The 26,849-nt window shown below is 39.3% G+C and overlaps 1 protein-coding gene across 3 annotated transcripts in view; it reads left to right on the forward strand.

Moving 5' to 3' along the window:
• Positions 1-1,113: 1,113 nt before the first annotated feature.
• The window catches only part of STX2 (syntaxin 2), a 41,250-nt gene continuing 15,514 nt past the window's right edge, over positions 1,114-26,849 (forward strand). Inside the window, exons 1-7 of one of the 3 annotated variants that reach the window (XM_054006642.1) lie at positions 1,114-1,283; positions 8,191-8,237; positions 11,543-11,617; positions 15,712-15,811; positions 23,076-23,150; positions 24,098-24,171; positions 24,358-24,466. In XM_054006642.1, the coding sequence (XP_053862617.1) occupies positions 11,597-11,617; positions 15,712-15,811; positions 23,076-23,150; positions 24,098-24,171; positions 24,358-24,466 (379 nt within the window). In that variant the 5' untranslated portion in view covers positions 1,114-1,283; positions 8,191-8,237; positions 11,543-11,596. The remainder of the gene's footprint in view (positions 1,284-8,190; positions 8,238-11,542; positions 11,618-15,711; positions 15,812-23,075; positions 23,151-24,097; positions 24,172-24,357; positions 24,467-26,849) is intronic. The other 2 variants (XM_054006639.1, XM_054006641.1) reach the window with 2 other exon arrangements.

Consider the following 26,849-nt stretch of genomic DNA (forward strand, 5'->3'; position numbering starts at 1 on the left):
GTGGAGGGGTGTAATTAGGATAGGCCCCAGTTCCATATTGGCTGCTGTGCAGTTTACTGCAGGGACTCACAACTATTGTCAGTTTTGATACTACTAATGTAGCTGAAACAGATCTTCTTTATCTCTAATATCAATGTCTTCCTGGAAGTTATTGTGAATTCCTGAGTGTATTCCACACTGTACAGTTTGCATAGCAATGTATTACTAGTGCAGTCTTCCTCTTAAATATCACTAGGATATCTCACAGTTCCTAGCTTCAGTAAACCAAGCACCTCACAACCATCAGGGGCTTTTGCATTCCTCCATTCCCCATATGCCCTAGGTTCAACCCTTATTTCAGGGATTCCCTGCAACTCCCCCCACAACCTCCCTCATGCCAGGGGATCTGTATCTACCATGCCTTCCTCTGCTACATGCTACATGCCACCTCCATACCATTGTCCCCCATTCATATCCCTCCATCCCTTGCCAGGGGCTCTGTGTGCCTCTCATGCCTCCCTCAGCCACACATAAGGGATTTTCTATGCACCCTCTTCCCTTTTGTCTAATGCCTTTCTCCCTCCCTATTTTGATTTTTAGAGTGCCAGATTTAAACTTTTAAAATTAAAATACACTAGTCAATTATACTAATTTGCATTTGCTGCCCTGCAGGGATCTGAAATCTTTTTTACAAGCAGGAGCCTAGCTGCCTACCAGTGTGGGAGAGGGTCAGACTATTGGTGCTTTCCTTGGTTTATAAATGGAGAAAATGAAGTGTAAACAGGTGAAGTCATTAGCCCAAGCACTCCAGGTCCCTGGTTCTGCTCCCCTTGGCAAAACCCACACTGATTTCAGTGGCGCACCCAGATCTCAAACCCAAAGACATTCAGTGCCAAAGCTGGGACTAGAGTCCTGCTTCAACCACTTCTTGACCAGGCTGCCCTTTACCTGCTGATGTCACCCTTTGCGCTGGGACGGTAATATTTGCATAGCCCCGCCCCCACCTTGGCATGTCCTGCCTCACAATGGGTGGTCCTGGCTCTCCCCCCCCCCCCCCCCAGCTGTGATTGAGTGAGCAGCGCGGAGCATGCGCAGAGCGGGTTCTGGCTTGGGTGGTTGCCTTGGCATCGGGCATAGGAGGAGGGGGATTAGTGCCGCGGACGGCGTGAGGGGAGGCGGCGCGGCCCGTCCGCTGAGCCCCGCCGAGGAGGGAGGTGGCGGCGGCGGACGAGTAACGGTGTGAAGAGTGAGCGAGGCGCCGAGCTGCTGCGGGGATGAGGGACCGGCTGGCTGAGCTGATAGCGGTGAGGGGGGCTCAGGGAGCGGGGACCGGGCCGGCAGAGGGGCTGACGGGGGGTACGGGGCAGGCCGAGAGGGGTAGCGGGCGGAGGGGGTGCTGGAGGGGACAAAAAGCAGCGAGTCAGGGGCAGCGTGGGATGGCGGGGGCTCAGTGGGGAGGGCTGGTGGCTCATTATTTGTATCCTCAGCTAACGGTCAGAGATGGGAACATTCCCGGGTCTCTCGGCTCGGATCGCTTAGGCAACGCCCCAGACACGTCCCTGGAGGCAGTGAGATCTCTGAGCTGCTCCAGGCTCCTTTCCAGCTCCTGTCTCTGGGAGGAGGAGGCGGCGGAATATCCACTCCCGAGAGATGGGGAGACGTTTCGAAAGCTTTGGGGCCCCTCGTACAAACTTCAAATCCTGTTTTGTGGGGGGGATGAAGACTCCCCCCCCACCCCCCGGTCCCCAAATGTTAATATTTGAGTGACCGAGACAATGGGTAATAATTGTTGTGCGCTTGAATTATCTACAGTGAGATAGTAAAGGCAAGAGTGAAATGGAGGGCTTTGTCTCTTTTTTTAAGTTATCCGGTTAAGAGATACAATTGACTTCGACATGTTATGTTTTGTATATACTTATAAAGTGGTAATTCAGTATGTTTCTGTATTCTTTTCCTTCCTCTCCTTCTTATCCTGAAAAGAAGAGAGGGTGGAGTTTGGGGAGAATGCCTTTTGTTTAACTTTATCTGGATATGGCTTGAACAAAATAAGAATGTTTTGATTATATTTCAAAAGGGGAAAAATGGAGAATGCACATCAAATGGAGTCTCTGTAATCGATCAGGGCTCCAGGTATGTACAGGAGTCCACTTATGCAAAGTTGCTTGCAGGACTGGGGACCAGTTGCCTTAAAAAATAATATATTATGAAATAGAAAAAACTCAAGTATTGAAATTGTGTTTGTAAATAGAATGAGTAGTCTCTTTCCTCTATTCTCTGTAGGGGTGGGAGGCCTTTTGGAATGCTTATTACAGTATCCTTAACCAGAAAAAACTGTGTGTCAGGAAAAAGAAGAACAGGAGTACTTGTGGCACCTTAGAGACTAACAAATTTATTAGAGCATAAGCTTTCGTGGACTACAGCCCACTTCTTCGGATGCATATAGAATGGAACATATATTGAGGAGATATACATATACAATAGCAACCCTGTGTGTCAGGGTTGCTATTGTCCTAATGAATAGTGGGGGGTGTTTCTGTGTTTTTGTTTTTTTTTCAGACAGCTTTCTTCTTCCTCCAGTCTCTCTCTCTCTCTCCCTTTTTTTTTTAAACTCTAAACTTCTGTCCTATACATTATATGGGTGAGTGTCAAATTTTAATATAGTGCGCACACACTTTTAGAAGGGAGAGGGGAGAAGAAAGCAGCAACAATCTGAATTAGATCTGTGATACTTAGCATATTCAGAGTTCAGTCTGACTGGGAATGGGAGGGGAAGCAACAATGTTGTTTTTATTAAGGACAGAGTTAACTTTGACGTTAATTAAAAAAATGCTATCCATTTGTAGTAGTTTGTAGGTTAGCATCTAGTAATGCTTAAGATAAAGATACAAAACAGGTATGAATGCTTGTGTATTTATGACTTTAGCGTAAACACTATGTGTAGTAATAAAATACTTCATACTTAACTAAAGTACAGTCTGTAAAATTTATTTTAAAATCCCAAGGTGCTTGTTGTGGATTGACTGCATAAAATTTTTCAGTGTTTCAACACTTATTTTAGTCAGAAGAGCAAAAACCATCGAAACCCAAATGTTGTCATTTTAAAATGTGTAGCTTTGGTTTCTGGGACACATGTAAAACAGAACACATGCTAGATGATATTACTCAGGCTAAATTAATGTGCAAAGAAAACTTGGACAGCCAAGTTATCACCCTCTCATCTTCCCAAAAATTCCCTCACTGCAGTATCACAAATGAAGATATTCATTAATATTAGCAAAAACTTTCTATCACTACACCAGCTTTTTTTTGTCAGAGTGAATTTGTCAGAGCAGAATTTCTGCTTTTTTCAAGCACAGAAATGATGACTTGTTTTTTTTGTTTTTTTTTTTGTCTTTTAAATCTCGACCTGGAGAAATCATGTGGGCTATATGAATGTTGTTACCTATGTTTTTAAGCCTGTCTTTGTTTTAATATAGCTTCATTGCACTTTGATTTAATAAATATTTTAACTGAAGTGTAATGGAATTATATTCTGTAGTTTTTAAACAGTAACCTGCCAAAGCCTGGGGAACCTTCAGGGATCACGTAACATTCCTACATTAGGGCAAGGAGTTAGACTATTTTACACTAAATTGATAATTTGCTTATTTATAAACTTTGCCACTGCTCCTCCTCTCCCAGCGTGCTTGATATGCTGTATAAATAACTTAAGATGTCATGGTGTTCTATCAAGTCTATGTTAATACATTTAGTGAAAGTACTTCAACCTCCTTGGGAAAGCTTCTATCCTAGATTCTCTCTAGTTAAATTTGGGATTTCTAATTTTTGGTTGTTCTTTAAATATTACTGAGAGCAAATGTTCTATTTTTTGTCAACTATAATAAGTTATTTATGGGGGTCGTGGTTTTTTAAATAGCTAGTACTTGTTAACCTTGTCAAATGAATGTATTTCCCTATTTGTAAGTCTGGTCTCTAGACAAATAAAATTATGTAATTTTTGGATAGGATGGGGACACTAGCTAAAACAGTTCCTAAAGTGGAACAAATATGAAAAGAGCAACTGCAACATTCAGATATGAATGTATATAGTTTTCCCTCATTGTATTGAGGAATTCCCCTTAGTCACACATGTCTTTCAGAGGAAAATGGGCCTGGATGTATTTGTTTTTTTTGTGGGGGACTATGTCTTAGATCATAGAATATCAGGGTTGGAAGGGACCTCAGGAGGTCATCTAGTCCAACCCCTTGCTCAAAGCAGGACAAATCCCCATACAGTGTCTTTTTTTTTTTTTAAACCCCAGATCCCTAAGTGGCACCTTCAAGGATTGAATTTACAACTCTGGGTTTAGCAGGCCAATGCTCAAACCACTGAGCTATCCCTTCCCCCTTCTTATTTCTCTTGTATGGATATTTCCAAATTATTTTTGGCAGTGTTGTAATGTCTGCTCTGTGGATGGTTAAAACTGTGAAAATGATCTCTTTTGCATCCCAGGAAAGAATTGAACTGCACTGGAGCTCAAATCCAAAGCTTTGTGTTAAATATCTTTAACCCTATTCCAACTCAGTCTTGGATTCCTTTTCCCTGCCCCACCAAAGGAATAGTAATATATTTTAGAAATCTTGTATTTTCATAGTCTGTATTCAATTAACAAGCTCAGCATACACATGCAATATAAAGGTTTAAAATCCAACGAGCGTTTAAAAATCTGTTCAATAAAATGAGCAAACTATTTTCTTACTTTTTTAAATAGAAATTCTAAAAAGTCTAGATATAAACCTTCTCTTTGTTAAGGAAGCTAAACGTTTAGTGTGCTTTTCCTCAATTTGGTGTAAAGCTTACTATCTAATTATCTGTCATGTCTCCTTTGAGCTTTGTTTACATCATTTTAAATGCATCCTGCCATCTGCATAAATTTATCCTGTGTCTTTTTCTTTTATGATGCCTTTGGGAAATAAAGTTCTATTTTTTTAATTGTGCTTTATTTTTAAAATATAAGAGGCTTGTAACTTGGTGAACAGAACTGAAGATATTGATAGTTTCTTAATACAATGCAGCTTAACATAAAGTACATTTAACTAATGACTGGTGAAATCTGTGCAGAAGTATTTGGTTGGGGGAGAAGAAGAAATTAACCACAAATCCCTGGAATACTGTAGTAATTGGTAGAATTGCAACAGTACAAAGAAAATGCAAAAGCATTCGACTTGCGGACAGGAATCCTTTGCTTAGAGAAAATAGTTGGGTGGCTTTCTTTGAATTCAGTTTACTTAGCTCCTTTGTTTAAAAAAAAAAAAAGAGATTCTGTAGAGATGAGTATTTAAAAACATTATTAACTATTAGATGAAATCAAAACATACAGATACACCTATTAAGCTGTCTATAGCGGGGTGGCCAAACTTTTTGGCCCGAGGGCCACATCGGGGTTGCTCAACTGTATGGTGGGCCGGATAGGGAAGGCTGTGCCTCCCCAAACAGCCTGGCCCCTGCCCCCTATCCACCCCCCCCCTCCACTCCTTGTCCCCTGACCGCCCTCTCCCGGGATCCTCACCCCCTATCCAAACCACTGTTCCCTGACTGCCCCGACCCCTATCCACACCCCTGCTCCCTGACAGCCCCCCCGGGACTCCCACCCCCTGTCCAACCGCCCTCTGCTCCTTGTCCCCTGACCAGCCCCTCCCAGGATCCCCTGTCCCTGGGATCCCACCCCCTTATCTAACCCACCCCCCGTCCCCTGACTGCCCTCCTGACCCCTATCCACATCCCCGCCCCCTGACAGGCCCCCCAGGACTCCCTGTTCCCCATCGCCTGACCGCCCCCCCAGAACCTCCTCCCCCTCCAACTGCCCCCTCCTCCCTGACTTCCCCCCAGAACTCTCCCGCTCCCTTACCCAACCCCCCTACCCCCTTACCAGCAGCAGGAGCTTGCAGCCGTGACACCTGGCCAGAGCCAGCTGCGCTCCCCACGCTGCCCAGCAGGAGCGGCAGGCCAGAGTGTGGCCCACGTGGCTGCGGGACGGGGGGGACAGCGGGGGAGGGCCCGGGGACTAGGCTCCCTGGCCGGGAGCTCAGGGGCTGGGCCCGGCCCGCGGGCCATAGGTTGCCCACGTCTGGTCTATAGATTGACTCTCTTGAATAAAAGACTTGCCAATTTTTCAATGTAAATAGGTCTCTGTGTACACTTTAACATCACATATTTTAAGGTGTTTCCAGTCTGTGTATGTTGATATCTGGATCAGGGCTTTTTGGAGAATCTGGCTCTCGAAGTGTTTCATGTGGGGTGGTTGAAGAAATGCTTTAATATCAATTTCTGCCTGCAGTTTTTAACAATAATTAATGAAAACTTAGTTGAGAAATGAAGTATAAATATTAGAAGTATATTTTACAGTCTTACATTAAGATACACTACTACGTATAATATGTAAGTAATTATGTGTAGAAAATGTTATATATGTTAACAGAAGTTTATTTAGGTTGCAAAGTCAGGCACTTGACAGATAGGAAGTGCCAGATTTATGGTTGCCTGTGCAACCTCATTTCTGCCCTCTTGTGTGCTCATCCTATGTACTGACATAGGCAGGGGTGTTATGATAAAAATAGTTTGTGTTCATGTAATGATTAGCCTGCGTATTGCACAAGGTTGTTGAATTAAGGTTGGATGGGCAACCACAAATCTAGCACTTTAAATCTTTCTAGTGTTTGATTTTTGCCACCTAAATAACATTCTTTCTAATGTAGGTTTTTTGTATGCAGCTTCCCTATGCTTTTTAAAGGGCAAAAAGTTTTTTAAAAATTGCATATACGATAGAACTTTGTATTGTAGCTCCTGGCCCATATGGTGCCACGGATGGTTAGGGAGAATGGGAGACTGTGGCCTTGTGACTGACAGCGAGGAAACCTAGTTTGTCTCTCTTCTCTCTCTCCTCTCCCTTTCCCAGCTTATAGTTATTCCAGGAGCTCCCAGATGATCCTGTGCTTATTTTCCTGCCATTCATCTCTCTGAGATAAAACAGTTCCTATATGGTAAAGGTTCATATTTAGAATTAAACTGTGTATGAAACAATTCATGCTAATTGATTTAAACCTACACCTCTACCCCGATATAATGTGACCCGATATAAGACGAATTTGGATATAATGCAGTAAAGCAGCGCTCGGGGGGAGGAGGGGGGGGCAGAGCTGCGCACTCTGGCGGATCAAAGCAAGTTTGATATAACGTGGTTTCACCTATAACACAGTAAGATTTTTTGGCTCTCGAGGACAGCGTTCTATCACGGTAGAGGTGTAGTTTGAACCAATTCACTCTGTCCAAAGTGCTTAACTTGCATTAGTCTGAACCAGCCTTAAACCATGTGTGTGGTGATGGTTTTTAAGGTTCTAAAATAAAGATTCAGTAAACGGGTCCTAGCCCAGGGTAAAAAGGGTCAAAAGCCTCGAATATTTTTAATGGGAGCAGTGGGTCTAGGGTAAATAGACAGAGGACATCATTATCCACTATTGTCAAGCTGGAATCTTACGGGAGTGCTATATTAATGCACAGCTCTTAAAGAAGAGATAATTAAAAGTGAACGTGAGTAATTGATGTGGACACCGTGGCAAAATGAAACACACGGCATGCAAGTAAGCACTAGGCCGCAACTTTTATTAAACTTTAACGCTGGGGAGGGGTTGCTACCTGCCATCTCCCATACTCTCCTGTACTAGGCATTTAATTGGTTACAGGGCTCTTTACCATAAAACCCATAACTAGCATCAGGGTTACAAGACTCTTTATCATATAATCCATAACTTGGGTTAGTCTCCTCAGAGTATCCACCAGTACTCAACTCTCTCTGAGGCCTTCTTCTGCTGCAAGGGAGAAATTTCAGATTTAAATATCAAACTTTGAAATTTACTATTTTAAAAATCCTCTGACCTTGAATTTGATCAAAATGGACCGTGAATTTGGTAGCTATAATACAGTTGTTAATAACTTAGCTTAATTGCAACCTAACTTCAGCTATAGCCTTTGCACAAGATTTCAATGAGTTTTAACTAAATGGAAAGTTTAAAGATTGTGTATTCCATTATTAAGATCCTTCAGATGCTAAATTTCTTAGATGATCCAGTTTTAACACACAAACTAAACAAACAGGCTCTTTTATAAATGTTCAGAAAATTCATTTTATATTCAATAAATTTGAGGAGAATATGCTGTGTTTTTCATACTAACAGGTTACATCCTTGCCTCAAAGCATTGTGGAGGGAGGATAACAAAAACTGTAAGTTTCTGCTCATTTTAATTTGGGCATTATAGCTCCCCTTGAACATGGTAATTGGATTGCTTATGATGCTAGCATAGGCATTGGGCTCAGGCGGCTTCTCAGAATTTGTGGGGAGAAAGAACCATAGTAGAAATACAAATATTAACTTTCATTTATCATTTGTGACACGATTACAGTAAAAGATTTGTTATCCGGCATGTTGGGGGAACAGGGGGTGCCAGTTAATCAAAAATTCTGGTTAACTAACAGTTATACTTACCAATGGAATACCAATTTTCAAAGAACTAGAATACAATAAAATGAATAAACTATAAAATAGTATACAGCTAATCACCAATCCAGTAGAAGTACTGCACTGCAGAGTGATTTGGTTTCTTGAAGCACTTAGGTGTACTGTATACAGGTAAAGTTTTCTATAGAGTAGGTTATCTTATGACACTACATATTACTATGGGCAGTGCATGGAGTACAACCAGATCAGTAAAAATACACTTAACACTAAAACTATACTGAACATAATTTAATCTTTCTTTTGTGATTCAGAAGGCACTTCAGGATCTTGCAGTGCCGCAGGGTCATAATTATCAACATCAATTAATCATTGTAGATGTAGGAGATAGGGCTGAATCTGAAATGACCCTATGACACTACCTGGAAGCTGCTTTTTTGAATAAATCCCTGATAGCTTGCTTGTCTTCTGCCTCTTTTGCATAAAAGTAGAGTGCAGAATGTGCAATTGCATAACCTAAGAAATATACTAGTCCCGATTACTAGATTGAAGATTTGTATTGGGAGATATCAGAAATGTCAATTAATAGAGTTTTCTGGTAACACAAATAACACCGCCTTTACGGTAATATTTTAGCCCTTATGTTGAATAAGATACTTATCATTTAACATATGTGATAAAGCAGTGATGGAAAAATATAGTAGATCAGTGGGTGTAGGCCTCATTACACTGTGGTGTAATTTTAAAATTGCTTTTATAGAAAATTTTATAATACACTAACAGCCTTGGATGGGCACAACGAACACATCCGAATCATTGTAGGATGTCAGTTCTGAATGAAGCACCCAAGAACTAAAGGTAGTAAGCAGAGGCTGACACCATTTTCTTCTATTGACTAAGGCGGAGGTGGGCATGTGTCCCGTGCCTCCCCAAACAGCCTGGCCCCACCCCCTAGCCCCTCCCTCCCACTTTCTCTCTCTCTCTCTCTCCCCCCCCCCCAACTGCTCCTCTAAGAACATCCAACCCCCCCTTATCCCCTGACTGCCCCCTCCTGGGACCCCCCACCCCTAACTGCCTCCCTGGGACTCCATCCCCATATAACTTCCCCTGCTCCCTCTCCCCTGAGTGCCCCAATCCCTATTCACACCCCTGCCCCCTGACAGGCCCCCCGGGACTCCCATGCCTATCCAACCACCCCGGTGCCCCATTCCCTGACTGCCCCCCCTGAGCCTCTGCCCCATCCAGCTGCCCCCTGTCCCCTGACTGCCCTGACCCCTATCCACACCCTCTCCCTCTGACAGGACCCCGAGGACTCCCACGTCTATCCAACCGCCCCTGTCCCCTGACTGCCCCCCTGGGATCCCCTGTCCCTTATCCAACCCCCCCGCTTCCCACCCCCTTACCATGCCACTCAGAGCACCAGGACTGGCAGCCGTAAGTAGTACACAGTTAGTAGCACATTCCTACGGAGTGAAATTTAATACACTACATCTGCCCTCCATACAGTTTTAGAACCCTGATGTGGCCCTCAGGCCAAAAAGTTTACCCACCCCTGGGCTAAGATATTCTTGGCTTGGACAGAGATTTGGTTGACTAGTTTATGGAGAAGGCAGTTGCATCATTTTTGGCACATGCTTTTGTGAGAATAGTTGACACCCCCTCGTATCTGGAAATTAGTGAAGTAGGCTGTTATCCTACCTGATGTGAATGGCCTTGTCAGGTAAAAATATCTTCAGTTCTTATGTCAGTCCATTAGTATCTTTGTAAAATGTGGGTTATGATACAGAAACTGCAACTTTTGGTGTGTGGTTTTGGTATGGTGGTGGTGGTTCTGAATCATAACCTACTGTGGATTTTACACACTTTTTCTTTTTGGTCTGAGGTATTTTGTGTAAAGGGAAAACATACTCTAGCTTTTGAAATTTTGTAGTGGTCAGATGTGGTTTTCCCCAATGTGTCTGCTTGTTTCTTTTAGATTACGAGCCCCTTTTTAGCAGAAACTTTGCTCTTACGTGTTTGAAAAGCACTTAGCACATAATGGGTGATACCGCACATAAATACATAAGAACATGGAAGAATCCTATTAGATAGGATAATAAATTTGACAGTAGAGCATAGTGGATCCTTATGATATATCTTTTAGTGTTTTGCTTTGTCTGTTTATAAGTATCTCAAGCAGTCAGGATTTTGCTAATTCCTATGGGAGACTATTCCATGTTTTTATAATTATCGTTAGGATTTTTTCCTTACTAAACTTTACTTGATTTCATCTTATTACTCTTAGTTTTAATCCATTGTACTATCTACATTTCCTGGGTGTTTACAACTTTCAAATATAATATCTGAGGAGTTGTCATTTTTTCCCTATCACCAGTTGGCTGTCTCATACATATTTAAGGTGTAATATTTTAAGAAGTCAAATGATAGACTTTGGCCCAAATCCTGCAAACAGTTATGTATATGCTAAACTACTACTGTGAATAGTCTCAGTGAAAACAGTAAAGTTAAGCATGTATGTAAATGTTTGCAGGTTTGGGCCATAGTAACATTTTCCCAGTGACTTCTAACTTTTTTGGAATGTTTTCTGTTGAGAAAAGGGAAAAAAGAAAAATATTACTACAAAATAAAATATTTTGATTTTTATATTATGATTTTAACCTGTACACTAAGAATTGTTTAATTGGGAAAATGTATTGAATTGTAACTATATGAGAGAGCTTTTGATGTATAACTATTTCCCCAACGTGTCTGTGTTGCAGCAAAAGCTGTTGTTTCTACTTGCCCATGAATCATAAGTATGGCAGAGGAAACATTAGCTTATGTTGCTGAATTTTTGGCTGGGAGGGAAAAACACCTTTTTGTGAGCATTCATAAATGTTGACTGCTATGCTGAAGATTTCAAATGGAAAGTGTAAATGGAAAGTAAAGCAGTAGTACTTAGGCATAGCAACAAAGTTATGTCTATTTAACTAGAAGTAACTAGAAGTTGCTTAATTCTGCTTCAGAACACATACCTGTGCTTCATTTCGTAGGGATGCTCAAATTAAATAACTTTTTTGTTTTTGTTTTACAGTGTAAAAAAGATGAAGATGGAGAGACAACTGTTGTTGTTGAAAAAGATTATTTTATGGATGATTTCTTCCAGCAGGTAAAATGAAACAAGGAGCAGATAATTTTTCCAACACTTATCAGTTTAAAATGTGTATCTTGGTAATGGTTTTTCTCTTAACTCTTGATTTGTATATTTATTAATCAACTTTTAAAAAAAGTTTTCATACCATATTCTGTAAATTATTCCTGTTTCCTTATGATCCGAAATAAACGAAGCCTTATCTTTTGTTATATCAACCAGCTTTGTCAGGGAAAAGTTGAGGCATCATGATATAAAGAAAATGTGGATTATATAAAAATAATACTGCAGAAATTATAGTGTGTAACCATGATGGCTAAAATCACTATACAAAAACAAACACACAGCAACACTGAGAGTACTATTTGCCAATATATTGCAGGACTTCCAACTAAAATGTCTCTTGCACACTTCCCTCTAGGAATGTAAAGTATAAACATAACTATGATCTCATCAGACTTACTTTAACGTATGGTGTCGAACACGTATACCTAGCATGTTCTTCTGGTAGATCATGTAACTGAGAGAAGTTTTGCATTGTTACAGATGAATGGAAGCTCTCATGTGGTAGTTAGGCATTTGATTTATTTTAAGAAGCGCTGCTCAGTGCTAAAGCAAAAAGGTTGTAGTAAAAATGTGAACAGATACTACAGAGCAAGAGATTTTTTTCAGCAAGAAAATCTTATGTATTTTCAGGATTATGTTTTAATCATGTTCAAAGAATTTGCTTTTTTAAGTCATCTGTGTTCAGTATTCTCACAAATTTTACTTACTGCTCAGGAACTCATTCTTTGTATGAAAAATGTAGAATTATCATTTTCCATATCCTGAAAGGACTGAGCTATGGGTTCAAACAGTAAAATGAATTTTGAGTTTTGCATCCAGAAGACATCGTAGTCAAGAATATCAGTGCAGATTATTCATCGGTGGCACCTAGCCACTTCTTTTTCAGCAGTAGCTGATTAAAGCACCGCCTTACATATCTGAAAATCTTCGAGACGTTTAATTGAAGAAGCCCATTGAGTATGACCAGGCTCACTCAGTGCGGATGAAATTGAGTGCTGCACTAAATGATGCTGAAAAATGGCTGCTGGTACTTGGTTGGTTGTTTTTTTTGTTTTTGTTTTTTAAACTTGACAATGCTTTTCACTTTTGACACATGATGAGAAAGTTGTCAGATCTTCAACATCACCAGAGGAAAAAGTGCACCGTATGCACAGCACATCATAACACAGAAGGTTGGACACTCTTTTATCAACAAAGCTGAAGTAGCTTTAATATTAGCTGCACTGTCGGTCACAACTGAAATAACCTTCAGTGGACCCAATTAATTGATTACATTTTTTAAATGGTCAGCAAAATATTGGGTTGTTGCTCAGTGGTGATGTTCAGTTATGCAATGGAATGAGTAAACCACTGGTTGTGGAGTTATCATTAGCTGATGGCACCCTCATTATGAGTATTGCTCCATTCAGCAGATGCTAGCAACACATGAGGATCTTGTGCAGTAAGAACACCAGCTCTTCTTCACGTAATCTATTTTGGCATTTCGAAGACTTCCTGCAAACTGTTTCCTATTTAGTAGTTTATAAATTGGGCACAGTTTTTTAACAAATTCTAAGATATAAGGATTTTAGACTATATAAAACGGTGTATTGCTGTCATGAATACCTCTAGCAAATGTACAATTAAGTTCACTCTTCTGGTTGTGGGATTGTCTATCCAAAAACCTTCTAATACCAATATAATGAACATACGAAAACTTTCTAGGAGTAGGAATTTGATATTGAAACAGTTGGAGTAGTAAAGTTCTTTTTAGAAGATGAAGAAATGGAATTAGCATCACTTTTATTGTCACTGAGATCACTACCGTCGTCAAAAGACTTCATGATGCTGCTGAAAATGAAGTCGAAGGAGAATGCATACAAGAGAAGAAATTTGATGCAGACCAGTTTTCCCTTTTTCTCTTTGACTTCAATAATCTGTCTTTGACCGTAGCTGAACACATAATTCAAAAAGTATTTCTACATGTGCCATATATTAAGAACAGAATTTGAACTTGGTTTAACAGTTTCTCCATGTTCATATTTAGTAAAAAAAAATTTCCATACAAATTATTTTGGTTTTTCCTGACTCTGAATAATTTATTATGTCACTGTTATTAATGTCTTACTACTTCTGGCATGCTGTCTAGCTTATGAAGTATCTCTTGTATTTTAGTCAGCCAGTAGCCATTCAGTTCTATTTCTAACTGCTGCTGTTTCAGAAGATTTTAACCAATCAAAATGTTTTCAGGCATGCTGCCCCCTTCCTCCCAAGAGCCTTACAGATTCCCAGATCTAACTGGAGGGGAGGGGGCAGGTGGCACCTCCTCCCTGCAGCAAACACAGTGGGTTCAAGCAGCAGCAGGGAGATTAGAAGGAACTGTGCGGGAAGGGGAGGGACATCTACAGAGATGTGATGACATATATCACTTATTAGCATAAAACTTTTCATATTATCAGCAAGCTTTGGTTGGGGATGTGGGGGTTAGGGAAGGGGACTATTGTTGAGGGGGAGGAATGGTGGGTTAATTTACATGAGCATTTAATGTTGGTTGTTTGCTTTGTTGAGGGTGGGGACATGTTTGGGATTTAATAGCTGTGATACTTTTGTTTGTTAAGGAAGAGGCTTACTGGCTGTGTACCTCTTCTCTTTGGGGGAGGAGAGATATAATGATCGTGAACCCTCTTCTGTCTCCCCCCCACTCCCATTTGAGTTAATTTGTGTGTATTATCTAGTCAGTTTAGATTGTAAACTCTTTGGGGGCAAGAACAGAGTCTTCTTTTAACTTGTTGAATGTGCTTTGTAAACCACCATATACATTGATTGCCTGGTATACGAATAAAGTTATACAGTGTTTGTTCTAGAAGACTCCAGCCAGTCAAGATACTCAACTTTCATTTAGTTCACCTTATGACACTGCACTCCACATTCTTCATAATGATGATATGTGATTATAGCATCATTATGATGCATTTTATACAAGATGGGGCATGTAAGGTGTCATTGGAAAAGTTATGATTTGCTGAATATCATTATCCTATTTGTATGCATGTATCATTTTGTATCTGAATTTATTAATATTGACTATGTATTTGTATTTCACATGTAGTCACACCAGGGTGACACCCACTAGGCAAGCTCTTAAACACCTTTAAGTGTTGCCCTCTATAGGGATGGGTTTGTTTAAAACATGGTTAAGGATATGATTGAGTGCTTATCTGAATAGGAAAGATTTTCTGAACTGGTGTCTCAAACAGTTCCTCAGGTTAAGTCAACTCACCACTAAGTCCTTGAGGTTCCCATGACTTTAACGTACACTGTAAAAAAGAGAGCTTTGAAATAGTCTATTCACAATACAAAAAATCCAACCCAAAATACATAAGCCAAATTTGTTTGGTAGAAACTTCAAAGTAACTTCCTTTACTATATCTTGCCTTCAGTTTCAGGGATGTAGGAATTTTTGTTCTGGAAGTGACAAAGTATATAATTTTAAGCAATTACTAATGCCAGATGCTTCAGAGGAATAACAACCTCCATAATGCACTTAATTGTGGGGGGGGGGGGGGGGGTTGGAAAGATTCTTCCTGACCCTGCCTACTGATCTTAATGTTAAGCATGTTTTTTAAACCTTAAATTTTTTATATTATCTGTGTTAAAATACTGACAAAATCTGGTGTATATTTGAAAAAAGGGATTTCCCTTCCCCATATTGGGAAACCATAATTGGATGTACCCTCAGTCTGGGAAAGACACAGATCATGACTCGTTGCTCCTTAGATGTAGAAGGTTCTTTGCATTTTCTCATGTTATGCATTGTTGGTCCATCAGCATTTGTCCTTGGTATTCAAATCTGAATAACTTTGGTTTGTATTGTAAGAATCTACAATACTGATGTTTTTCTTTTGATCTCTTTATGGTATGGTATTTTCCTACTTTTGACAATCCCAATGACTAGTTATCCTTTCACTCCAGAAATTCTTAGAGTCAAAGATGCATTTCTTCTTCCTAATCTGTTGGTAGCAAATTTTTTCTAGCATTTTCATTGCCACATTTTTCTTTCCCTGTAGGTTGAGGAACTCAGAAACAATATAGCTAAAATAGCACAAAATGTGGAAGAAGTTAAGAAGAAACACAGCATTATCTTGTCTGCACCAAATCCTGAAGGCAGTAAGTATTTTACTTTTTTAGATATTTAATATGTATGGATAATTATCCTGAATGAATACTCTTTATGGGTATACAGCCATATTCATTGAGAATAGAACTTTTAAGTAGGAGGTGAATGTTGCAAAATTTATGAAATGTACATTTTTTACGACTCAGATATAAAATAAATTGAAATTGCCCATTTCAGCATTAAGATCCCATTTGAAAAAGGGAATGTCTTCAAAACATTGTTTCCATAATTCTCCAAGAAGCCAGTCTAAAACTTAACCTAATCCATTTCTAAAAGCAGTAACTCAAAGACATTTCTTTTCTGTCTGAAAGTGCCTCACATCTCAAGTCAAGGACACATTGGTGGAACTGTGAGACTGATACGCCTTCCTCCATTTTCCAACAATGAGAACCTACTGTCCCACTCAAGGTGCTTTACTGGTCTTCAGTAATGGTGAAGTCCCAGATCAGGAGCACCAACTTGGGAAGTAGTAGCTCTCAGCTTAGAGACAAAGGTGCACTTTCAGAACAAAGAACTTTGTCTCCAGTGAAAGCTGCCCTCCACCTTGACCTCATCTATCAAAGGAACACATTTACCAGATATATTGAAGGTGGGCCATAGGGAAAGAGACAGTTGTGATGCTGAGAGCAAAACAAACCACAGAATAAAAAGTAAATATAAGTATTCATTATATAGAGGATAGCAAGACTACTACAATTTTGAGTGAGTAGAAGAGTTTCTAAGCTGACTTATTTCCATTCACTAGTAGGCTTTTTCTACAACTGGTATTCTGTTCTACATTTTCTTTTGGTCAGAGTTCTGTTTTTCCCCTTTATTTGTTTTTAAATGAATTAGTATCAATTAAACATGGAATTGTTTTCTTTAAGTATTTTTTTTTAATTTAAACTAGATGGGGAAGGGCTCTGTTCACATCATAGCATGTAATGAGCCTTCAAAACTGATTGCTACTAAATAACTGTTTAAACCTCATCATATTGGTTGTCTAAGAAGTCACTAATCACGATGATATTTACTCCATTGTTCTGGAACCAGTACAAACACATAGCTTAGAGGCTGTCCTTGCCCCCAAAGAACTTGAACTCTAATTTAAGATGAGAGTCAACAAATGGGTTTGAACAAACTGTTGGAGTATTTGGAGGCAGGAGGATGCAGGAAACAGTGATAGGTGCACATAATTACATAAACTGGCAATGTACGTGGTTGGCAGGCTTCAAGATAAAGACTTTTTAGAAGATGTGTAAATAAGATGGGCACAGTTCTTGGATCATACTGAGCTGTATTTGACATAAGAATCAAGTTGGGGAGTGGGTGCAAATCTACATTTAATAGGTGGCAGGGGGCTGAATTAATTCCAGGTTGAGTTTAGAACAGTCCCACGGTTGCTCTAAGTTGCACCCAGCTGCATTGTCCCCCTTGATGGCCATTCTGGCAGCTGGGGTTCATTGAAGCACTCTGGCCACACTCCTTATCCCAATGGCTGTAGGGGTAGTGTAGGGTTGGATATACCACTCGAGAATTTGCTCTATACTGGCGGAATCCGTAGCTGGCCTCTTAGACCAGCTTTACAGCCCCTTTGCACTGTCAGTAGCCCAAATGGGTCCTACTGGACCTGAGAATTGGCCCAAAATATTCATATGGGTAATCCCTATCTTAATTTTGTTTTGAAGCTTCCTTTGGTAAAGTTTGTAACACTCTTTTTAATGGATGAAAGGATTAGGGATACATAATTTCAGTATCACTGCCTACATGCATGTTTTGCATTTGTAGTTGTGTACACAAACTACTTTTCAGTAGTGAAGAATTACTGTTTTGCCCATTTGTGAATCCTTAATCTTTGAAAACTTTCAGTTTTCAACCTGAATATTTGCAATAAATACACAGATGTTATTGTAAAGAAAATTATACCGCATAAGACCCTGCTTTCATTTGAATGGTACTGGTAACATTTACTTTCACTCAATGTTTCTCTCATACACTTACTGTAATTAGTGAAGTGTTATTAATAGCTAGATACTGTTTTCACATTTAGGAGTCAATGTGCGGTCATTGGTGAGAAATGGCCTTTATAATATAAAATTGCCTTCAAAATCAGTGCAAGATGCTGACATAGAGCAAGCATTGAGAAACTAGTTAACTGTAATACTGCATCTTTTTTAAAAAGTTGCTTAGTTACAACACAGTTGCCTAAAACATCACTTGTATGCATTCTAGATTTAAAAAAAAAAAAACCCACACTTTTCACCCCTTTTTGCAAATTCAGCATTATTGACCAGAGTTTCCAAAGTGCCTAAGTGACTTAGCACAAGTCCTGCTAACTTTCAGTGGGGCTTGTGCTCTCAAGTAATTTTAGGCTTCTTTGGAAATCTCACCCTTTAATGTCTCTAATGGTATTATTCATAAGCTAATTATAGCTGTCTGTGCCAAGATTCACTGTAGAGGCTTAGCTAAATCTCTCCTTATTAGACTGTATACAGTATTCTCTAGTGAAAAATGGGCAGTGCCTGGTACAGGGATGTGATTAGGGGCAAAACAATGAATCAGTGATAGAAGTATAGAATGCACTATTTATAAGGAAAAAAACTATTTGAAAATTTCCCTTGATTAAAAACTCAGTGCACTTTTAAGTTGTTGAACTTTAAATTTGGACCAAAAAGTAAATCCTACTTTAAAAAAAAAAAAAAAAAAAAAAAAGTAACCTTCTTAATGAACTAGGTTTGGATTGCTGTGACTTGATTTGGTTAGTGAGTTTATTTGTAAAGTATCCCAAGCTTAAAGACCTGCCATGACAAACATAAACATAAAAAACACTAACCTGCTCCTAATGTGAAATCCCATAGGCCCTTTAAACATAATGAAACTTACAAGAAGGACTTTGAATTTGGACATCCAGGATCCTTCCTTGTGTGCCTTCCATTGAATCTCAATCCTGTGACATTACAAGTTTGAGCATACATAGCTCTTAGCTTTCTTGGTTATAAAATTACTATTTGACTTATCGGTCTCATTTAAACAAAATTTATCTAAATGTTTATCAGCAATGCAATTTATTTCTATTGTTTGCTTGCCTTGTTGAAATAATTTTAGCTAAGATTATTTTCCCATTTGTCAGCACAAGCAACATTATATGAGAACTCATGATATCCTTACTCCTATGTGGACATTAGTAGATTTAACCTCCTGTTAATTTAATTTTGCCATAACATTAGTATTTTGTTTAATTTGATGTATGCACTAGTCTTGTGTCACACCCAAGGAATCTCTGCTTTTGTGTCTGCCTATGCCAACTGAACTTACTGTGTATGTGCAGATTCGCAAAGGGTTTGTGTTTCCCTTTGATTTTTCCCACAAACTGGTGGCTACCAGCAGCAGTGAATTTGCACAAATGCTGGCCAAAAAAGAATTTAAGAGCAGCTAGCAAAAGAATCAAAACCTAACAGTAACAATTATTTAAGTACATTAAAAATAAGAAGCCGCCAAATAATAAGTGGGGCCACTGGACGATTGAAGTGCTAAAGGAGCACTAAAGAAGATAAGCCCATTGCAGAGCAGCTAAATGAGTTCTTTGCATCGATGTTCACTGCAGAGGAGGTGAGGGAGATTCCCACACCTGAACCATTCTTTTTAGGTGAATCTGAGGAACTGCCCCAGATTGAGGTGTCAGTAGAGAACGTTTTGGAACAAAGTAATAAGTCACCAGGACCAGATGGTATTCATCAAAGAGTACTGAAGGAACTCGCATATGAAATTGCAGAACTACTAACTGATAGGTTACATATTGCTTAAATGAGCTTCTGTACCAGATGACTGCAAGATAGCTAATGTGACAAGCAATTTAAAAAAAAGGCTCTAGAGGCAATCTGGGTAATTACAGTCTGGTAAATCTAATTTGAGTAGCAGGCAAATTAGTTGAAACTATAGTAAAGAACAGAATTATCAGATACATAGATGAACATGATTTGATGGGTAAGAGGCAACATGGTTTTTGAAAAGGGAAATCGTGCCTCACCAATCTGTTAAACATGTGGACGGGGTGGTCCAGTAGATATAGTGTACTTGGACTTTCAGAAAGCCTTTGACAAGGTTCCTCACCAAAGGCTCTTAAGCAGAGTAAACAGTCATGGGATAAGAGGGAAGGTCCTCTCATGTATCCGTAACTGGTTAAAAGACGGAAACAAAGGGTAGAAATAAATGTTCAGTTTCAGAATGGAGAGCAATAAATAGAGGTGTGTCCCCCAGGGATCTGTTCTGTGACCAGTGCTGTTCAACATATTCATAAACGATCTGGAAAAAGGGGTAAACAATGAGGTGGCAATTTGCAGATGATACAAAGTTACTCAAGGTAGTTAAGTCCAAACAAGACTGCAAAGAGTTACAAAGGGATCTCACAATACTGAGTGACTTGGCAATAAAATGGCAGATGAAATTTAATGTTGATAAATGCACAGTAATGCATATTGGAAAACATAATCCCACCTATACGTACAAAATGATAGTATCCAAATTATCTGTTACAATTTAAGAAAGATTTTCAAATCATTATAGTTAGTTCTGTGAAAACATCCGCTAAGTGTGCAGCAGCAGCAGTCAAAAAAGCTAACAATGTTATGAACCATTAGGGAAAGATATAGGGAATAAGACATGGTACGCCTGAACCTTGAATACTGCATGCGGTTCTAGTCGCCCCATCCCAAAAAAGATATATTGGAAATGGAAAAAGTACAGAGAAGGGCAACAAAAATTAAGGGTGTGGAACAGCTTCCATATGAGGAGAGATTAAAAAGACTGGGACTTTTCAGCTTGGAAAGGAGACGACTAAGGAGTAAATATGATAGAGGTCTATAAAATCATGAATGGTGTGGAGAAAGTGAAAAAGGAAGTGTTATTTACCACTTCACATAACAGAAGAACCAGGGATCACTCAATGGAATTAATAGGCAGTAGGCTTAAAACAAACATAAGGAAGTACTTCTTCATACAACACACTGTCAACATGTGGAACTCAATGCCAAGGGATGTTGTGAAGGCCAAAAGTATAACTGGGTTCAAAAAAGAATAAGATAAGTTCATGGAGGTTAGGTCCATCAGTGGCTATTTGCCAAAATGGTAAGGGATGCAACACCATGCTCTGGGTGTCCCTAGCCGCTGACTGCCCAAAGCTGGTGGAGGATGATAATGGATGGCTCACTTGAAGATTACCTGTTCTGTTCATTCTCTTTGAAGCACCTGGCATTGGCCACTATCGAAAGACAAGATTCAGAGCTAGATGGACCGTTAGTCTGACCTAGTATAGACGTTTTTGTGTTCTTATGTTTTGGTTTGGTTTTGGGTGTTTTTTTGGGGGGGAGGGGGGGGTGGGGGAGAACTTTTCAGGTCCTGACACCTATTTGTCGAATTCAGCAAAAGGTTTTGACTGAATTTTTCATCAAGAATCAAAACATTTAGTTTCAAAATGTTTCATTTCAAATTGATATTTGATCAATTTTTTAAAAAGCCCTAAAAAGGGTGAAAGGCACCGAAAGTGGCCAGTTTGAAACAAAAACCTGAAAGACATTTTTTTGGGGTTGTGGGTAAATAACTTCAGTTTTTGGTTCAAAAACTTTCAGGGTTGGGAGGTTGTCAGTTTGGATTGAACTGGAATTTTTCCTGTTTTTATTTTGTTTATTTTGGGAGAGGGGGGCGGTTTAGTACCCTGAGCCAAAAAATCCACTATTCACTCAGCCCTATCCACAACATGATCATATCAGCAATCAAACATTACAGCTCAAACATTTTCTGACAAATAATTGTTTTTGTAAATTCAGTAACTTTTCCTTGTATAATTGTACCAGCATTCAGGAAGAAATATGGCAGTGAGCCATCTATACTTTAAGCTTTTGTTTGATTGACTTTATGTAAAATCTTGTCTTAATACATAATACAACAAAGATCATGATGCCTACCTTCTCAGATTTCCTGTGCTGTAGGCCAAAGTAATAGCTCTTAATAGAAACTAAAATCTTCTTGCATCTAAATCTAAAGTGGTCCCCAAACTTTTCTAGGCTGCACCCCTTACCTCTGTCCATGCCCCGACCTGGGTGCTGAAAGCAGGGCCACACCCCTGTTCACATCCTGCCCCCAGGAGCTAAGTGGGCCGAGGCTGGGGGCAGGTGTGGGGGCGGAGTGGAGTTGGATGGCGCGCCCTCCCTGCCCTCATGGGGGATGGCTCGCTCTCTCCCCCCCCCCCCCCCCCGCACCCTTTGAATGTTTCTCAGGGTGCACCCCACTGTTTGGGGACAACTGATCTAAAGTGTCAGATGGTGTTTCTCTAGAAATATGATCAAGTCAGAGTCCTCTTTCTGGTTTTGATTCTGAGTATCCAAACGCTTCTGAACAAATGTGGCTTCTCCAGTATTGTTTTTCTTTCAGGGGCTATGAAGCTTTAATCTTTGCAGTTTTCTTCTATTACAGGCACACAAATTAGTCTACTACCCTCTTGCATATCTAACAGAATGATAAACAAGAAAATAGGAGTGAATGTCAGCATTAAGTAAACATGATTAAATTGATATGAGCAGTGGAAGGAAGCTGAGATACAATAGTGATGAACTCCACATAAATTATATAATAGTCTCTCTTATAGAGCTTATTACTTGAGGATCTCAAAGAACTTAATAAAGGAAAACAAAGTTCTATTTTACAGCTAGGAAAACAAAGCCACAGGGAGATGGGGGAGTGAATTGCTCATGTTCATGTAGCAGAGTGGCAAAGTCAGGCATAGAACACAGATCTCTTGTCTCCCTGTCCATTGCTTTATGCACAAGACTAGGCAGCTGGCATGGTTTCATGTTCTTTTAAAATTATACAATTTTTAATGAATTCATGCACCACACTTTCTCACTAACTTTATTTTAGCCAGGTAACTGGAGAGTTAATCAACTTGTTGAGATGCAGATAAATGCTGAAAAAGGGTATTTACATTTTGGGTGCCCTCAACGTAACTTAAAATACATCACAAATACCCTAAGTATAGAATAAAATTTAATATAATCCACTACAAGTAAGTCAGGTAATTTAAAGATTCGGGCTGCCCACCCTCTCCAACAATCCTCCACCTGTTTGGTTTTCATCCTTTAATGCTTGTAGTCAATTTTAGGTTGTAAGGTTCTAGAGAAGATAGTTTGGATACCTTCCAAAAGGTATACTTACTTGTCAGTACTGCTTAGAATCAATCACTAATTATTCTAAAAACTGTGTTTCACATTCCTTTAAAAAAAGGAACAAAGGAAGAACTCGAGGACCTGAACAAAGAAATCAAGAAAATTGCTAATAAAACTCAAGCTAAGTTAAAGGGTAAGTCCAAAAAAACCTCCATGATTGAAATACTATATAGAGCCTTTTATATGTATCTCCAGAACTTTGGAATTTGCCCCTCAATATAATGGTGTCAATATATGTATATACAAATTTGGTTTTCATAGTATCATAGTGAGATGTTCCAAACTTTAAGAAAATATAATACACTGTATGTATTACAGAATCTTGGAACTCAAAATGTTAAAATTAGTTTCACTTATTGTATCAAGACATGCTCCTTTATCAGATGAAAGGAAAGAATTGTAGATTAAAAATATTTGCCCAGTGTTTAATGTATTAATCAACAATTTTAAAATAAGTGGCCATATGTTCAGATGGTACAAACTGACTGGAGCTATGCTAAATTACCCCAGCTGAGAATCTGGCCCAAAATTCATATATCTCTCCTGAGTACTTTTGAAAATCAGGCCCCTTATTTAGGCAACTAATTAAGTATTTAGGAGTCTTAATTGTTCACAATATGTCAACTCAAACATAACTGTTTTTTTCTAGTGCCACTAGATTACATTCAGGTCATTCTTTTCTTCAGTGATAGATTTCTAGGTTTAAGAGTAATATTTAATAAAATTCCTCTGTCCGGCAAACAGCATCTATTATTCAGATTGTAGTAGCAACCCCAATTTGTTAGGCTTCTTCCAAGCACAAAAGATGACATAATACCCATCAACAAACAGATACTTGTAAAATTTTGTTTTTAATTTGACTGTGTAAACAGTTATAGAATGCAAGGTTAAGAATATATCCTTAATAGGTTTTCTTTTTATTATGTGGTGAAACTCTTTTTAAATAGAAACTACCTTTTTGGGGGTAGGAAAAAGGAAAAGAATACTAATTGTGATTTATAAAATAGTAAATGTTTGTTAACTTTTACTATATGTTGCATTCTTAACACCTTACAGTATGAATTCTTATATTCTTCCTAGCTATTGAACAAAGTTTTGATCAAGATGGAAATGCTAATCGAACATCAGTTGACCTCAGGATACAAAAAACACAGGTATGATCATCAAGTATGCATGGGGAAATCTGAGGATTTTAACAAAATCAACAAAGCTCCAAAAGAGACACAATATTGTGGGGTGGGGAAAGGGAATATTGCTGGAGCATACATACTATTTTATACTTGGGCAAATGCATTTTGTTGTAAAATAATGTACTATATATTTTTACTCCTCAAAACTAGCACTCGGTATTGTCCTGGAAGCTTGTGGAGGTCATGACAGAATACAATACGACCCAGACCCGATTTCGAGAACGCAGCAAAGGACGGATACAGCGACAGTTAGAAATAAGTAAGTGATCTGAATTTTCTTCTGATCTAGGTGGCTGAATTAACTTTTTTAATGGTCTTTGTTTGTTTGTTTTATTGACATCTTTTTGTTGCTTTGGTTTATACAGAATTGAAATAGTACCCCCAGTCTTCTAGTTTTATTTTCCTCTATTCCAGTTCTTATTTTGTACCACCAGACAAAGTTTTTTTCAATAAAATGGCAATGTAGTCCTGCATACTTCTCTATAGCTGCTCCTTTGGAACTTAACTCTTTAGATGATAACACAAATAAGCTTCTACTTGTTTGTTTTATGTTACAATTTAACCAGCTATTTATATTATGTGTAACTGTCTAATAGATTCTGATATGGAAGAACTGATCATTCTGCAGGTTAAGGTTAGTTTAAACATTGATTTTGTTCTCAGTAGATACTTCTAGACATCATCATTCTTTTACTAAAGTTACCTTCATAGTTTCTGAATATACAGTCAAATCAGTGGCAAAATGTCAATCCCATTGACTTCAATGAGCCAGTATTTCACTCACTGTAGAGTTGCCAGATTATTACCCAGAAAGATTGTCGACCTGTGCTGTTGAATGTTTTTATACCTCTCCTGCTTCTTAGAATTGTAGCCTGAATTGTACAGCTATACCGAAAGAAGGATAGGAGACACTTGATATGGTTTTAATCAGGCCACAACTTTATTATTAGATAAGTGTACAGTGAGGAAACTTCATGTTCATTCAATATCTACCTGGCGGGCTGGTGCCAGCCCCCCTCTTTTTTCCATCCGGTCCACCAGCCAACCCATTCCTGGGACTTTACTATTCCCCCCCACTCTCAAACAAGGATTAAGGTGGCCTATAAGAAAGGGGGGTTGGCTCCCTGCCATACCAGTCATAGGAGCCCTGATTTCCCTCCACCCCCCCATTCCATTCATTTAACCAACACCTCCCTTTTTAAGTCCTTTACCAAGCCATTTATCCGGTCACTGTATACCTTCCCTCTGGAGTACTAGCCCTGGACATCCACCCCCACTTACATAATGACTTGTGACATAATAGCCTAACACCCTTCCTTCCTCACCATAACAAAGCCCTCCCTGAACCTGCTGCGGGGAAGGTGGAAAACCCCCCACTTCACCTAGGCCAATCTGGTGGTGAGGGAAAAATTCCTTCCCAGCCCCCATAGAAAGGAGTGGCTAGCGCGATGCCCACAGGAGGTCCTGACCGAACCTGGTATTTTGCCACCTAAGTGGGAAGAAGGGTGAGTGGTGCTCTGCCTGGTCTGGGGAAAAGAGACTTCCTCCGCCAGGCTTGCCCCTTTTGAATTCCCCAGCCTTTCCAGTCCCTGGATATGTCAGTTTTGCCAAGCTGACTCTCTCTCCCTTTTGCAGCAGCTTCTAAGCCTTGCTCCCCTTCCCTCCTTGGCCCATAAAGCACTATTCCCTCTCCCCTGGCAAACCAGACACTCCTCACTGAAAGGTGCAGTGTGGTAATTTGTGTAAAATAGAAGATGCTGGATATCCTCTTGTTGGGGGCGGGAGTTTAAAACTTGAATTTTTTCACCTATTTAACAATTAGTGGAATTCATAAAACCATCCATGAATATTTCTGGAGGAAGTGAAATATCACTATTTTGGTAACACTATTTCACTACTAACTTTCCCTTCCTCACTAGTTAGGTACATCTCTTATAATTTATGGCGGGGATTTTCAAAGAAGCCGAAGGGAATCAGATTACTGAAAGTCACTAGGTTGTGGACATCCCCTTAAGTTTAAAAATCCCAGCATTAAATGATTCACCCACACAGTGTGTGGCTATGTTGGTAGGAATGCTGCCCAAGTCATTGTATATTTGATCTAAAAGTGTTTTATCCAATTCATACTATCTTCACTGTGTTGTATCCAAACTTATGAATTGAGATGACGTGTTTATGGGAAGTGTAAATCACATCTGAGGTTTGGTTTGTTCTGGTTTGTTCAACTTTGTTTATCATTGCCTGCTACAATATCGGTTGCTGTAAGTGCATTAAACAGAATGATTAAAGGGATCACTCCTTTCTGGTACCTCCACCTAAGTTAATGGAGGAGCAAAGTTTTCCACATTAGAAAGTAGTGAAATTGTTTCTAGTTGTTTTTTTCTCTATATTCTTAACCAGAATCATGTCAAGTTACAACAAAAATCAAGAACTTATTCTTCAAAGAAATTTCTGAATAAACTTTTTGAGCAGGAATTAACACACACTCTGATATTTTTGGACAACATCTTAATACAGAGGTTCTTGTGGACTTTCTGCCCATCCATTCATGATTTTACAGACCATCATCTCTTTAGTTTTTCATTGTTACATCCCTATGGCAATTACTTATATGAAAAAACAATATTAGGAAATTATTTAAT

The sequence above is a fragment of the Malaclemys terrapin genome, chromosome 16 (assembly GCF_027887155.1).
Source record: "Malaclemys terrapin pileata isolate rMalTer1 chromosome 16, rMalTer1.hap1, whole genome shotgun sequence".
Lineage (NCBI taxonomy): Eukaryota > Metazoa > Chordata > Testudines > Emydidae > Malaclemys > Malaclemys terrapin.